Below are 12,500 nucleotides of genomic sequence, written 5' to 3'. Positions count from 1 at the left end.
TATTTTTCAACCAAAACTCATTGTCAAAAACGTTTAGTAAGTTTATTTGGTTCCTCTTCTTCTGCGTTCTTGGATGCTTCTCCCACGTATTGTTTTCTTTTACACATGTAGGATTTTACGTGTACAACCGTGCACAGACAGATAGACGGACAGACACAGAACTTGATCACATTCAATCCTGTTTGACAATTACGTTCATTATGTCCGGTAATGATGACCAATAAGCTAATGCACCCGTGGGCAACAGCGCGCACTAGAAATAGATCAACAACCATTAACTAGTCATCAATTCCGACTAAGGAGAAACACATACGACACAAATCCGCATGTCCTGCCTCAACCTATGAAAGTGAAAAGGATGTATGAATAATACGTTGATAAAGCCTAAACAAATTACACGACAAGGAAAACAAGAGACGGCTACCTTTAAAAATTTTAGAGATCCTCAATGCTTACAAAATTCCAAATGTCTCCTTAAATGTAATTGTTCGGCTTTGGGAGTAAAACGAAAGTACCTAAGTATGTGATAGATCAGAGAAGTCTTAACTTTACAATTCAAGAAATATTAAATGTCTGGCACCTACAGGTAAAGCATGAAAACCAGCAATCCCCACTCTTGTCAAAAACGCCATTGCGGATACACTTATTTCTTTCTCTCTCTCACACAGACACACACGCACAATCAATTTGCAATCAAAAGACAGACTGCGGGTACACATTTCTTTCTCTCTCTCTCACACGCACACACACGCACAATTTTCAATCAAAAGACAGACTGCGGATGCGCTTATCTATCTCTCTCTCTCTCTCTCTCTCTCACACACACACACACACACACACACACACACACACACAATTTTCAATCACAAGACAGAATGTGATTTTTTTGCGTTTATTCACGTTAAAAATACTTAAAAAATCTTGACTGATATGTAATTCAAAACAGCGGTGAACACAAAAGCACACTTGTGGCCCTGTCCGTCATCTGATGAAAATCTGGTATCAGACAGAGACTCTTTGCAGCTGATCTAAAAGACTAGAGAGAGAGAGAGAGAGAGAGAGAGAGAGAGAGAGAGAGAGAGAGAGAGAGAGAGACAGAGAGAGAGAGACAGAGAGAGAGAGAGACAGAGAGAGACAGAGAGAGAGAGACAGAGAGAGAGAGAGAGAGAGAGAGAGAGAGAGAGAGAGAGACAGAGACAGAGACAGAGACACAGAGAGAGACACAGAGAGAGACACAGAGAGAAGGAAGAACGAAGGGGACGATGCACTGCTTGTGGTCTCTCTGCCTGCTCTGACGACAAACGCTATATACAATATACTTTGCTGTTAACAAAAACGAAACAATAAAAAGGTTGGTCCACAAACACTGACATTGCATCTCTAGTTTTACACAAAATGTACTCCCACCCCCACAAACACTGACATTGCATCTCTAGTTTTACACAAAATGTACTCCCTCCCCCACAAACACTGACATTGCATCTCTAGTTTTACATAAAATGTACTCCCTCCCCCACAAACACTGACATTGCATCTCTAGTTTTACACAAAATGTACTCCCACCCCCACAAACACTGACATTGCATCTCTAGTTTTACACAAAATGTACTCCCACCCCCACAAACACTGACATTGCATCTCTAGTTTTACACAAAATGTACTCCCACCCCCACAAACACTGACATTGCATCTCTAGTTTTACACAAAATGTACTCCCTCCCCCACAAACAAACAAACAAAACACAGACACAAAAATCCATGAAAAAAAGACAATAACGAAACCAAATTTGTGTGTGTTGGACATTGCAGTTTTGCTACCACACGCACTTCTATTTTTAATATCTTGTTTTACCATTGTACTTATTTTCTTGAAACCTTTTTCTATTCAAATATCAATGACGATCTTGAATATTGTACTTAACACTACTAAAAAGTCTTACGATGAATAGAAAACAGAAATATTGCAAGAAAACCGGACGAAGGTAAAAACTTAAAACATAGTTATAAGCTTACCATAGAGCACTCCTTGAAACGAACGAATTAACAAGTGATTCATTTGTTTCAATGATGAAGGAATGGTATTTTTCCGTATGTCTCAGAACCTTTTCTGCCTACAGAACTCAACATCAAAAGTGGACAGGAAGCAGATTAACAATCATGATTGATGTGTCAGATTTGTTCTCTAAAACCAGAGAGCAAAGAACTAGCAACAAGAGGGTATGTGTGTTCAACAATAGCATAATAAACATCGTTTTGCATCACCATTTTGAAACGAACATATTAAAATCATAAAAAGGTTTGACATTTCATATGCATTTATTACGTCTTGAAACGGAATTGCAAAGATTGCTAACAATAGACACAATCCCTGTATGAGGCACAATTCATTCTGATATTCAAGATACAACAACATTTTGAATTATTCTGTGTGTATGCAAAAATGCAAATTCAATCAACATGGAAGGCAAGAATGATACGTTATTATTGTATATGTGCCGCCCTCCCTACATGTACTTCCTTTTCCCTGCCCCTCCATCCGCATTTTAAACATGAACAGGCCTAAAAATCAAATCAAAAACCATTTTTTAAGATAATTTTATTAATATTTGATAACCTTCCGATGCCAAACTTGTATCCATCGAAACCCCGACACCGGGCTAGGTATTAGCTCTAGCTCTCTCTCTCTCCTTGTCTCTCTCTCTCTATCTCTGTATCTCTCTATCTCTCTCTCTTTCTCTCTCTGTCTGTCTGTCTCTCTGTGTGTCTCTCTCTGTGTGTCTGTGTGTCTCTCTCTGTCTCTCTCTCTCTTTCTCTCTCTATGTCTGTCTCTCTCTCTCTCTGTCTCTCTTTCTCTCTCCCTGTCTCTCTCTCTCTTTTTTTCCAAAGTAGATGTAATTCGTGAGCATACTTTCACCATGCAGTTTTACAGCCGCCGTTAGGCAATTATGCTGTGTTGGCTGTCCATTATAGGACTCCAGCCACAATTAAGCCAATTACTTAATTTTGCAGGGCGGCGAACAACCATATCGGTCCTAGAATTACACTAATGAATCAGGAGCTCATTGTATGCTAGTTTGCTACTCGTCTGATGTTCGCACCAGCAATAGCTATAGTGACCGATGGGATAATGAACGGCCTATTCCATTCCCCTACCACCCCCCCCCCCCCCTCTGCTTCCCCCTATAGTCCACCTCCCATTCCATTATCTTCACCAGTACAATGTATCTACCTAGCACTCTGGTTCAAACAACAAACAATGGTGTGGGCCTGCCACTTTCACATGCATCTAAATTCACTATTGCAATACTGTCTTTCACGTTGTACATGCCATACATTACTCTAAAGGGCTTTGTCTTTAAGAAATGGCGAAACTAAAACTAAGAAGGCTGCCTTTTAGGCAAACAGAATGAAAATTGTTGCAAATTGAGCAATAACCCGATTTAGCCCCGTGTGAGGTTAGTGTTGCCCAGCTGAATACATCTCTAACGGTCACTCTCCTTTCAGTATATGTGACGTCGCAATTTGCCCGTGAAAGCAACGTCACATAGTCACTGTTCAGGACTATGCCGCAAATTGCACCCGTAATTGCTTAATTTAGAATTAAATTTTGTTGTGGATGTCTGGTCAAAATGAACAGAAAAGGTGAGCCAGCATCTATAAAGATCAAGCTGTCAAAGTTAAGTCTTGAAGGGCATGGCATACACAACCAAATGAAACTTCACAACAGTTGGTAATACACTAATGATAAATACATGATTCTTGCCTATAACTCTTTCAGAACATCACAGTCATTGCACAATGAGAGGCTAATGCATATCAATATCAATATGTAAGTGTGTCATGTCACTAAACAAAAAAGTAAATCCAGAGAGAAATTAACCAATATCAGTTAAAGTATCATTTAAAAAAAAAGAAGGCAGATGTTAAGTGGTAAGGTAGTAACTATTGCATTCATTCCTTTATCTTACAATGAATTAGTGTAACGAGTCTAATTACTGACGAAACCTGTCCTAAAGTCAAATTTAAGGTTAGCCTTACAATAACATGAAATCATCATAAAAATTCATCACACTGTATGTCACGTGCCGTCATTCCATTCTTTTCATAAGCTTACCCTCCCGAAGAAGGCAATAACGTGTCGAAATATTGATTATAGATATAAACGTACCTAAATTGGTTACTGGTGTGTTTTGTTTTTATTTAAATAACACGATATGTAAGTCTGATAGTAACACATGGCTGATGTGCAAACCAATATCACAATAATGAGGATATTTATATTGCGCATTAAATCCAGGTAGTAATACCTGGTGAATGTGGGACTACTGAATGTGTAAGTTAGATATATGATTATATCCACATGGCATCACAGAGTCACAATACTGTACAATGCATCAACAATTCATGTGTGTGATTATGCCATGGGTGCTATGGGCAACTGGCACAAATCAACAAGGTAATCATTTTTGTTATTTCTTTTACAAATTCACACACACTGCAATTTATTCACATTTGTATGGCCATGTTGGGTTTGATGCGTGCATGCCTGGTTTTCTCCTGTAGATGGGTGTCGGCACAGGAGGTCTGCCCGCTGTCCTCAGCCAACATGCTCCGTCTTCATGGCAGCTCAAATTTTTTATCGAGGTTCTTTCCTCTAGATCCGCCGTGTTTCGCCTAGGGGCTTGCGCTGCCTAGTTGATAGGGTCACCTCGTAGAGGATGTGGTCATAGACCACGCACGGTCGGTCTTGGGATAGGGAAACGTTATGCTAGTCCGGAGGGATTACGCCACAATGGCCACCTCGCGAAGACCCAGGGTCCTAGACTAGGGAGGTCCAAGGGGGAGCACCGGGAGGGCTACCCCTCTACCCGCACCTCCAACACAATCCCTTCCCCTGGTAGCTTCATCCCCAAGGAGGAAACAGAGCTACACACATTCAACCCTTCTCTTGACTCTTTCCATCATTTCTGATTTCTGAGTGACGTCTGCAATGGTATCCTCCATCCCTCATTCAAATAGCTTGCTCCTTCCCCTCTCGTCATGATATGTATTAAATAGACATATATACACTAGATAAATAGGCAACATGTTGAAATCTGTGCGTTTGAAAGCTATGAAAGGAATGTCTGGAAATGTACACAATTGATTCAGATATGAAAAAACAGAAATTACATATTTTCAAACAAACAAAAACAAATCACACACACTTTTGTTTGGTCACCAAATTTGAAGAATGATATGTCGCATTTCATAGTTTCAAAAAAGAGAACACTCCAAGGAATGTATCAACTTGACAATAGTCAAAAGGCTGTTATTTTTGCATGCCACAATCTGAAAACATACAAATTGCATACCTTCTTCTTTTTGTAAAACAGTAATACATGTATTCACATTTCTAATTTGTTTCATTTCATGATAAATAAATATTAATTAATCTGTCAACAAAACTTAAATAATAATATAAAACATAAAACCTTGTGACACTTCTCCTTTAAATATACTTTATAACAGGTGAAAGTTTTGTTCTGATTACACAAAGCCCATTAACAACGTAACTGCTATCACTATGCAAGTTCATGCTCTTATATATATACAGTGCAAGAAACTTTAACAACTGACCGTTACAAGAGGGCAGTTTCTTTCTCAAAACACATTACCACCAAACCTTCCTCTGGGAAATAATTATGGCTTGCACACTTCTTTTTTTTTTGCAGGGAAAAGAAAGAAATATCAGCATTATATACAACTGCAGTAAATCCATACAATATACAAAGACCACTCATCGACTTAATTAACACTACATCATTTGTAAATTCTCATTGAAATTTCCCAATATCTCTGTGTGTTAAAGACAACAGCAAAAAAAAAAGCAAAAATCATCGGAACAAAAACACAGCAATATCACTCAACCCACACACTCCAAGAGATGAATGTCTTTGTTCTCTTTTCCACTGGAAGTGTAATTCCTCCAACCTAAAAGAATCGGTCCTAAAGTCCTCAGGGGCGATGTCTTGCTATACTCTCCCCACATTCCTCCCCATAAAGGGACGCAACCGTGTCTCTGTTTACGCTCTCCAGTCCTTGGTAGACGTGAATGACAATGTCCCAAGGGACACAACCCCGGAACATGTCCCGCTTTAATGGCAGACGACAGATGTGCAGTTCTCTCCCGTGCATTGTTTGCAAGTCTTGACCTTTCTTATGCAGAATCTGACGGTCGTTTATTGGACTTGTGTCGAATCTCACGAATACAAAAAACAGATTTTTCTTGTTGAATAACTAAAATAAGTGATTCTATGCACTGTCAGATGAGTGGGTTTTTATCCAAGCTCTTTCAAACTGAGGTTACTTCCCTTTGCACAGCCCCTTATCTTGGTGACTAAATAATCACCCTTAGCCAATTGTTTTACAGCCTCCAAAGACTGAGTTTCACTGCCTTTTGTCGGGTGTTTGAAAACGTTTGTACAGGTAATTTTATCATTTGGATGACCGAGTCACCTCTGTACCAATGAAGTGGTCCTGCCAGTGTTGTATTATAGCACAGGTATACTAAAACAAAAAGAAAAAAAAAGATTTGTAATAATAATAATGATCAAAATAATAATATCAATAATAATACAGTCACACATGCCCTGGCGACCAAGGATAAGGATAAGATTTCATATAGTCCTGTGAGCCTGTTACCCTCCTCATGTAATTCAGGCTGCTTTCTAACTCTTGATAACGACTGTCTGTCCATTAGAACCTCACCAAATGATCCCCATTCTTTTCCATATAATTAACCTTTGTATAACGACCACCTGTCTGTAAGGTCCACTTTTAGTGGGTCCCTTGGCTGGTCACTGTGCACAGGTTTCACTGTGGTGCTTTCCCTTCTAGCACAAAGCACACAGTCTTGTTACTCTGGACCACCAGCCATCTGTCACTGTGGTACTTTCCCTTCTAGCACAAAGCACACAGTCTTGTTACTCTGGACCACCATACATCTGTCATTGTGGTACTTTCCCTTCTAGCACAAAGCACACAGTCTTGTTACTCTGGACCACCAGCCATCTGTCACTGTGGTGCTTTCCCTTCTAGCACAAAGCACACAGTCTTGTTACTCTGGACCACCAGCCATCTGTCACTGTGGTACTTTCCCTTCTAGCACAAAGCACACAGTCTTGTTACTCTGGACCACCATACATCTGTGACCGCAAAGACACCTGCAGTGTAGAGACTATTTATAGGCTGGTTCCAATGGTGTCTTTATTACAGGTACCACTGTACCTTCGTGTCCATCACTGGCATTGATATCACTTGAGACCTACACCACTTCCACTTTCTTTATCATTTCTCTGCAGCCCTGGGCACAACCGTGCATTGTCAAAATATACAGATTATGATCAGAGTTGTTTGTTTAGTCTGTTACAATCACATTCATCTGGCTCTGTCTATTACAATGACGTCAGTCTTTTGCACTTGCTGTTTCATTCGCCTATAGCTAGGTGCATACCCACACACATTTATTTGTGTCCACCCTCTTTCTTCTCTATCAAGGCACGTTTCCATGCTGGCATGTTCTTGAACCTGGACTCGTATTCTTCCTCCTGAAAAAGAAACAACAGCAGATAATTAAATCAACATCTTGCAAAATATTCTTGGCTTGCACAAGAAGAAAAGCACAGTTTGAACATGTCAGACAGATGGTCAAGGGGACAGAAAAAAGGAGGAAAATATTAGTTTTAAATCTCTTGCCAGAGAGGCTTGGAAGAGAATGATATGTGTGTGTGTGTGTGTGTGTGTGTGTGTGTGTGTGTGTGTGTGTGTGTGTGTGTGTGTGTGTGTGTGTGTGGGTGGGTGTGTGTGTATGTGTGTGTGTGCGTGTGTGTGTGTGTGTGTGTGTGGGTGTGTGTGTGTGTGTGTGTGTGTGTGTGTGTGTGTGCATGCGTGCGTGCGTGCGTGCATGCGTGCGTGCATGCGTGTGTGCGTCCACGTGATCATTACCTTCTGCTTTTTCAGATGCTGCTCCAGAGCCTTGGATGCCATGTGCTTGGCTAGCATGTGTTTCTTCCAGTCCGGCATCTTGTTGCCAGCGCTGTCTGTGTCGCCCACCTGATCCAGGAAGTTCTTGGGGTCAAACTCCTCGATAGGTGGCAGTGGGGAGGCCTGAAGTGTACAGGTAAACAAAAAAGTCATTTTTTATCATTTAAAGAGAAAACAAGAAAAGATTGGGTAAGGGGGGGCATGGGTGTAGGGGGGGGGGGGGGGGAGGGGGTGGGAGGGGGTGGGGTGGAGCTTTTTTTAAATTTTTTTAGTATAAATGCAAGTCAATATATTATCAAAAGATACAAATCTTAAGCAGCAGTAGATACATGAAGTACACAGTATTCAGCCAGTCGGACACATACACACACACATAACACACACACACCCTCCCAGCCCTTCTCTCAGGAAACTGCCCAGAGTTCTGAAAGCTCTACTTTTATGGAAAGGAAAGGCTTGGGTTTTGTTGGCCTCAGAAGGCCCCAAGTAGGATTGAAGGGGGGAGTAATTCCCCCCCACCCCCCCCCCTCCCCGCATAACAAAAATGAATAATGTAATTAGGCCAAAAAAAAAAAATAGGTCTGTTTACGGTAACATAGGCCCAAAAAATAGGGTCGGTAGGTCGGGATTGTTTTTTTTTTTTTTTTTTTTTTTTTTTCAAAAAACCCATATTTTTACGTTATTTTGCCAAAAAAACAAGATTTTTTTTTTTTTTCCCCAAATGCCAAAAAAAAGTCTAGGGTCGCGCGAAAAAACTAGGCGGGTTACCGTAAACAGACCTATTTTTTATTTTTGGCCTTATCAGTCTAGCGTTTCCTAGTGATAATATATTTACAGAGAAAATCTCGATAGCAATTTCAAGGAAAAGCTACATCCGCCACGAATAATGTAACAATTGTTTTTGTTACATTATTCGTTGTATCATTGCTTACTGTCAACTAACCAGTTCATTTTAAAACATCAACAAAAAAACCAACAAAAAACAAAAAAAAATCACGACAAACATGCAATCACTCTGAATTCCTACCGGTGTCCCGTTAGGTGTGGTGGCTCCCAACACCTTCTTGGAGTAGACTTCATTGATGCCGCCTTTTCCGGGCCCTCTGGTTTTGCGCAACGAAGCAGACGGACTGCCCGACGTGACGGCGGCTGTTAGAGCGGCCATGAGGTCATTCTTGCTGTGGTGAACAGGATCCCCTGGGCCTCGGGGCGTTCCCGGCATGGAGCTGTTGGTTGAGCTCTGGGTGGAGTAACTTTTAGGTCTGAAAAACAAAACGAGAAGACCGCTGGTGAGACAAAAAATGTTATAACTTTTATACATCTGAAAAACAAAACAATAAGACTGCTCAAGACAACAAATTTAAACAAGAAGAGCAAACGCTCGATCGAGTCACTTTCGCAGTTCTGAATATTATATGAGGCATCAGATGGACAGGAAGAAATTGCTATTCACAACACAATGAGTCACGTTCACATAAAATTTGAGCCCGGTCACTTTTATAGTTTCCGAGAAAAGCCCAACGTTAAGTTGTGTGTTGCCGAACAGAAAAGGCTAGTTATCTCCCTTGTTTTTCTGATAACGTTCGTAAAAGGCTACAGATGTAAATACTTTGATGTAAAGAATAATCCTACAAAGTTTCAATCACATCCGATGAACTTTGTCAAAGATATAAAATGTCTAATTTTTCCTTTGACGCTGACCTGTGACCTTGAAAAAGGTCAAAGGTCAACGAAACCATCGTTAAAGTGTAGAGGTCATTGGAGGTCACGACTAAACAAAATATGAGCCCGATCGCTTTGATAGTTTCCGAGAAAAGTCCAACGTTAAGGTGGTGTCTACGGACGGCCGGCCGGACGGCCGGCCGGACGGCCGGCCGGACAGACTAACACTGACCGATTACATAGAGTCACTTTTTCTCAAGTGACTCAAAAAACCTTATATTATATTATAAAGAGATCTTTTACTCACCATGACAAAGACAGCACAATACAAAACAAAATAATTGTACACATGGAGGATTATTCAGGATTTAAGCAATTTAGGGAAGAAAAAGACATATTCTCCTACTTGTGTGCATCTTGTTTTTAAATGATATCTATGTTCTTCATTTTGGCTGTTGGCACAAAACCTCAACGTACATTGCTGAACATTATAAAACATAGATGATAATGCTTGAGAGTCAAGCTGGACATTTTTTAAATTTTTTTATCTATATTTTTTTTTTAGAAATTAAGTTTTTAACTTGTCCACAAATCAAAAACCTGGAATATGACAGTTAGCACCCCTGCAATAAATGCCTTTTGAACAGATTGACAGACTGCTCACCTTGGACTATATGATGCGTCAGCCTTGCGAATTGCCGTCTGCTCACTGACGGAGCGGAGAGGGGGGGCAGGGGGAGGGGCCAGGGGGGGAGCACCGGGGGGGCTCACGTCACCATTGTGGCCGTTCGTCAGTCCCATCGTGGATTCCTCAGCGTGTCCGTTCAGCATCACAGAAGCTGCGGGAGGAACAGGGGTAGTACCATTGCTTTCCTCTGGAATTTGCTGTCTTTTCTGTCCCACTGTCATTGACGATGATGAAGCTGCCGCGGCAATTGAAGATGCCACTGCTGAGGCCGCTGCTTTCTGTTGCTGTTGCCATGAAGGTTTTGTGGACAACGCACTGACCTTGTCCCCTGAAGTTGCCACGACTGAGGCCGCTGCTTTCTGTTGCTGTTGCCACGAAGGTTTTGTGGACAACGCACTGACCTTGTCCCCTGAAGTTGCCTGGCTTCTGTAAGCTGATGATGACGCGACTGGTGTCGGTCGCACATCGTTATTGCTGCTGGCAGAACCGTTGCCTTGGTATTTCTGCGCCAGAGAGGAAATAAAGTCTGTGTCCTTCTTGCGACTGGACACGTGAGCGCCTGACAGCGTGTGGTCGGTGTTACTGCGCAGGGGAGTGGTTGTGAACTTGGGGGCACTGCTGCCGCCGTCTTTCCCCGTGGAAATGATGGTCACATTCTTGTTGCTGATTTTGATCACAGACTTTGCCGAACCACTGGCACTACTGCCAGCGCTTGACACCGAACCGTTGCTGGCAGTGCCGTTAGGGACGGTTCCATTAACCTTCGCCCCTTCCATGGTGGAAAAGCGCGACACGTACACACGAGAGCCGGCACTCTGCCTGTGGGAGGCAGCAGACTCCAATGAGGCTTTCCTTTCGGCCAGGGATGGGGACTCTTCTCTCTGAGGTTTCGGCGCTGTCCCTGGGGACCTTCTCTCACTTTCCCGACCTCTTCCGGAAGACACGTTGCTGTGCCCGTTAGTGTGGATCTGAGAAGTGGAGACAATTGAAGACTGCTGGTTAGCAGGAAGGTAGCCTGGCTTCACAGCAGGAAGCTGGTTGGAAGAAGATGCTGACGATGATGCTGAGAGGTAGAATGCTGCTGATGCTGAGGCCTTGGAGAAGTCTTTCGGGGTGACTTCAGACCCAGAGTTGTGGAGTGAGGTGCAGTGTTTGATCTCTCTCTCCCCCGTCTCCTTGGAACTGGTGATGCACACTTTGCTGGGGGAGTTGTGCACGTCCACGTTGACTGCAACAAACAGTGATAGACTGATTACAGTGATAGACTGATTACAGTGATAGACTGATTACAGTGATAGACTGATTACAGTGATAGACTGATTACAGTGATAGACTGATTACAGTGATTACAGTGATAGACTGATTACAGTGATAGACTGATTACAGTGATAGACTGATTACAGTGATAGACTGATTACAGTGATTACAGTGATAGACTGATTACAGTGATAGACTGATTACAGTGATAGACTGATTACAGTGATAGACTGATTACAGTGATAGACTGATTACAGTGATAGACTGATTACAGTGATTACAGTGATAGACTGATTACAGTGATAGACTGATTACAGTGACAGACTGATTACAGTGATAGACTGATTACAGTGATAGACTGATTACAGTGATAGACTGATTACAGTGATAGACTGATTACAGTGATAGACTGATTACAGTGATAGACTGATTACAGTGATAGACTGATTACAATGACAGACTGATTACAGTGATAGACTGATTACAGTGATAGACTGATTACAGTGATAGACTGATTACAGTGATAGACTGATTACAGTGATTACAGTGATAGACTGATTACAGTGATAGACTGATTACAGTGACAGACTGATTACAGTGATAGACTGATTACAGTGATAGACTGATTACAGTGATAGACTGATTACAGTGATAGACTGATTACAGTGATAGACTGATTACAGTGATAGACTGATTACAGTGACAGACTGATTACAGTGATAGACTGATTACAGTGATAGACTGATTACAGTGATAGACTGATTACAGTGATAGACTGATTACAGTGACAGACTGATTACAGTGATAGACTGATCACAGTGATAGACTGATTACAATGACAGACTGATTACAATGACAGACTGATTAC

General features: G+C 41.6%; 1 protein-coding gene across 1 annotated transcript in view; it reads right to left on the bottom strand.

The window, feature by feature from the left end:
* Nucleotides 1-876: 876 nt before the first annotated feature.
* The window catches only part of LOC138979133 (espin-like), a 46,306-nt gene continuing 34,682 nt past the window's right edge, over nt 877-12,500 (bottom strand). Inside the window, exons 6-9 of the mRNA XM_070351943.1 lie at nt 10,352-11,603; nt 9,053-9,287; nt 7,987-8,148; nt 877-7,589 (exon numbers count right to left, since the gene is read on the bottom strand). Coding sequence (XP_070208044.1) covers nt 7,506-7,589; nt 7,987-8,148; nt 9,053-9,287; nt 10,352-11,603 — 1,733 coding nt within the window. The 3' untranslated portion in view covers nt 877-7,505. The remainder of the gene's footprint in view (nt 7,590-7,986; nt 8,149-9,052; nt 9,288-10,351; nt 11,604-12,500) is intronic.

The sequence above is a fragment of the Littorina saxatilis genome, linkage group LG10 (genome assembly GCF_037325665.1).
Source record: "Littorina saxatilis isolate snail1 linkage group LG10, US_GU_Lsax_2.0, whole genome shotgun sequence".
Classification (NCBI taxonomy): domain Eukaryota; kingdom Metazoa; phylum Mollusca; class Gastropoda; order Littorinimorpha; family Littorinidae; genus Littorina; species Littorina saxatilis.
The sequence above is the reverse complement of the archived record's forward strand: the minus strand, read 5'-3'. Positions and strand labels throughout refer to the sequence as shown.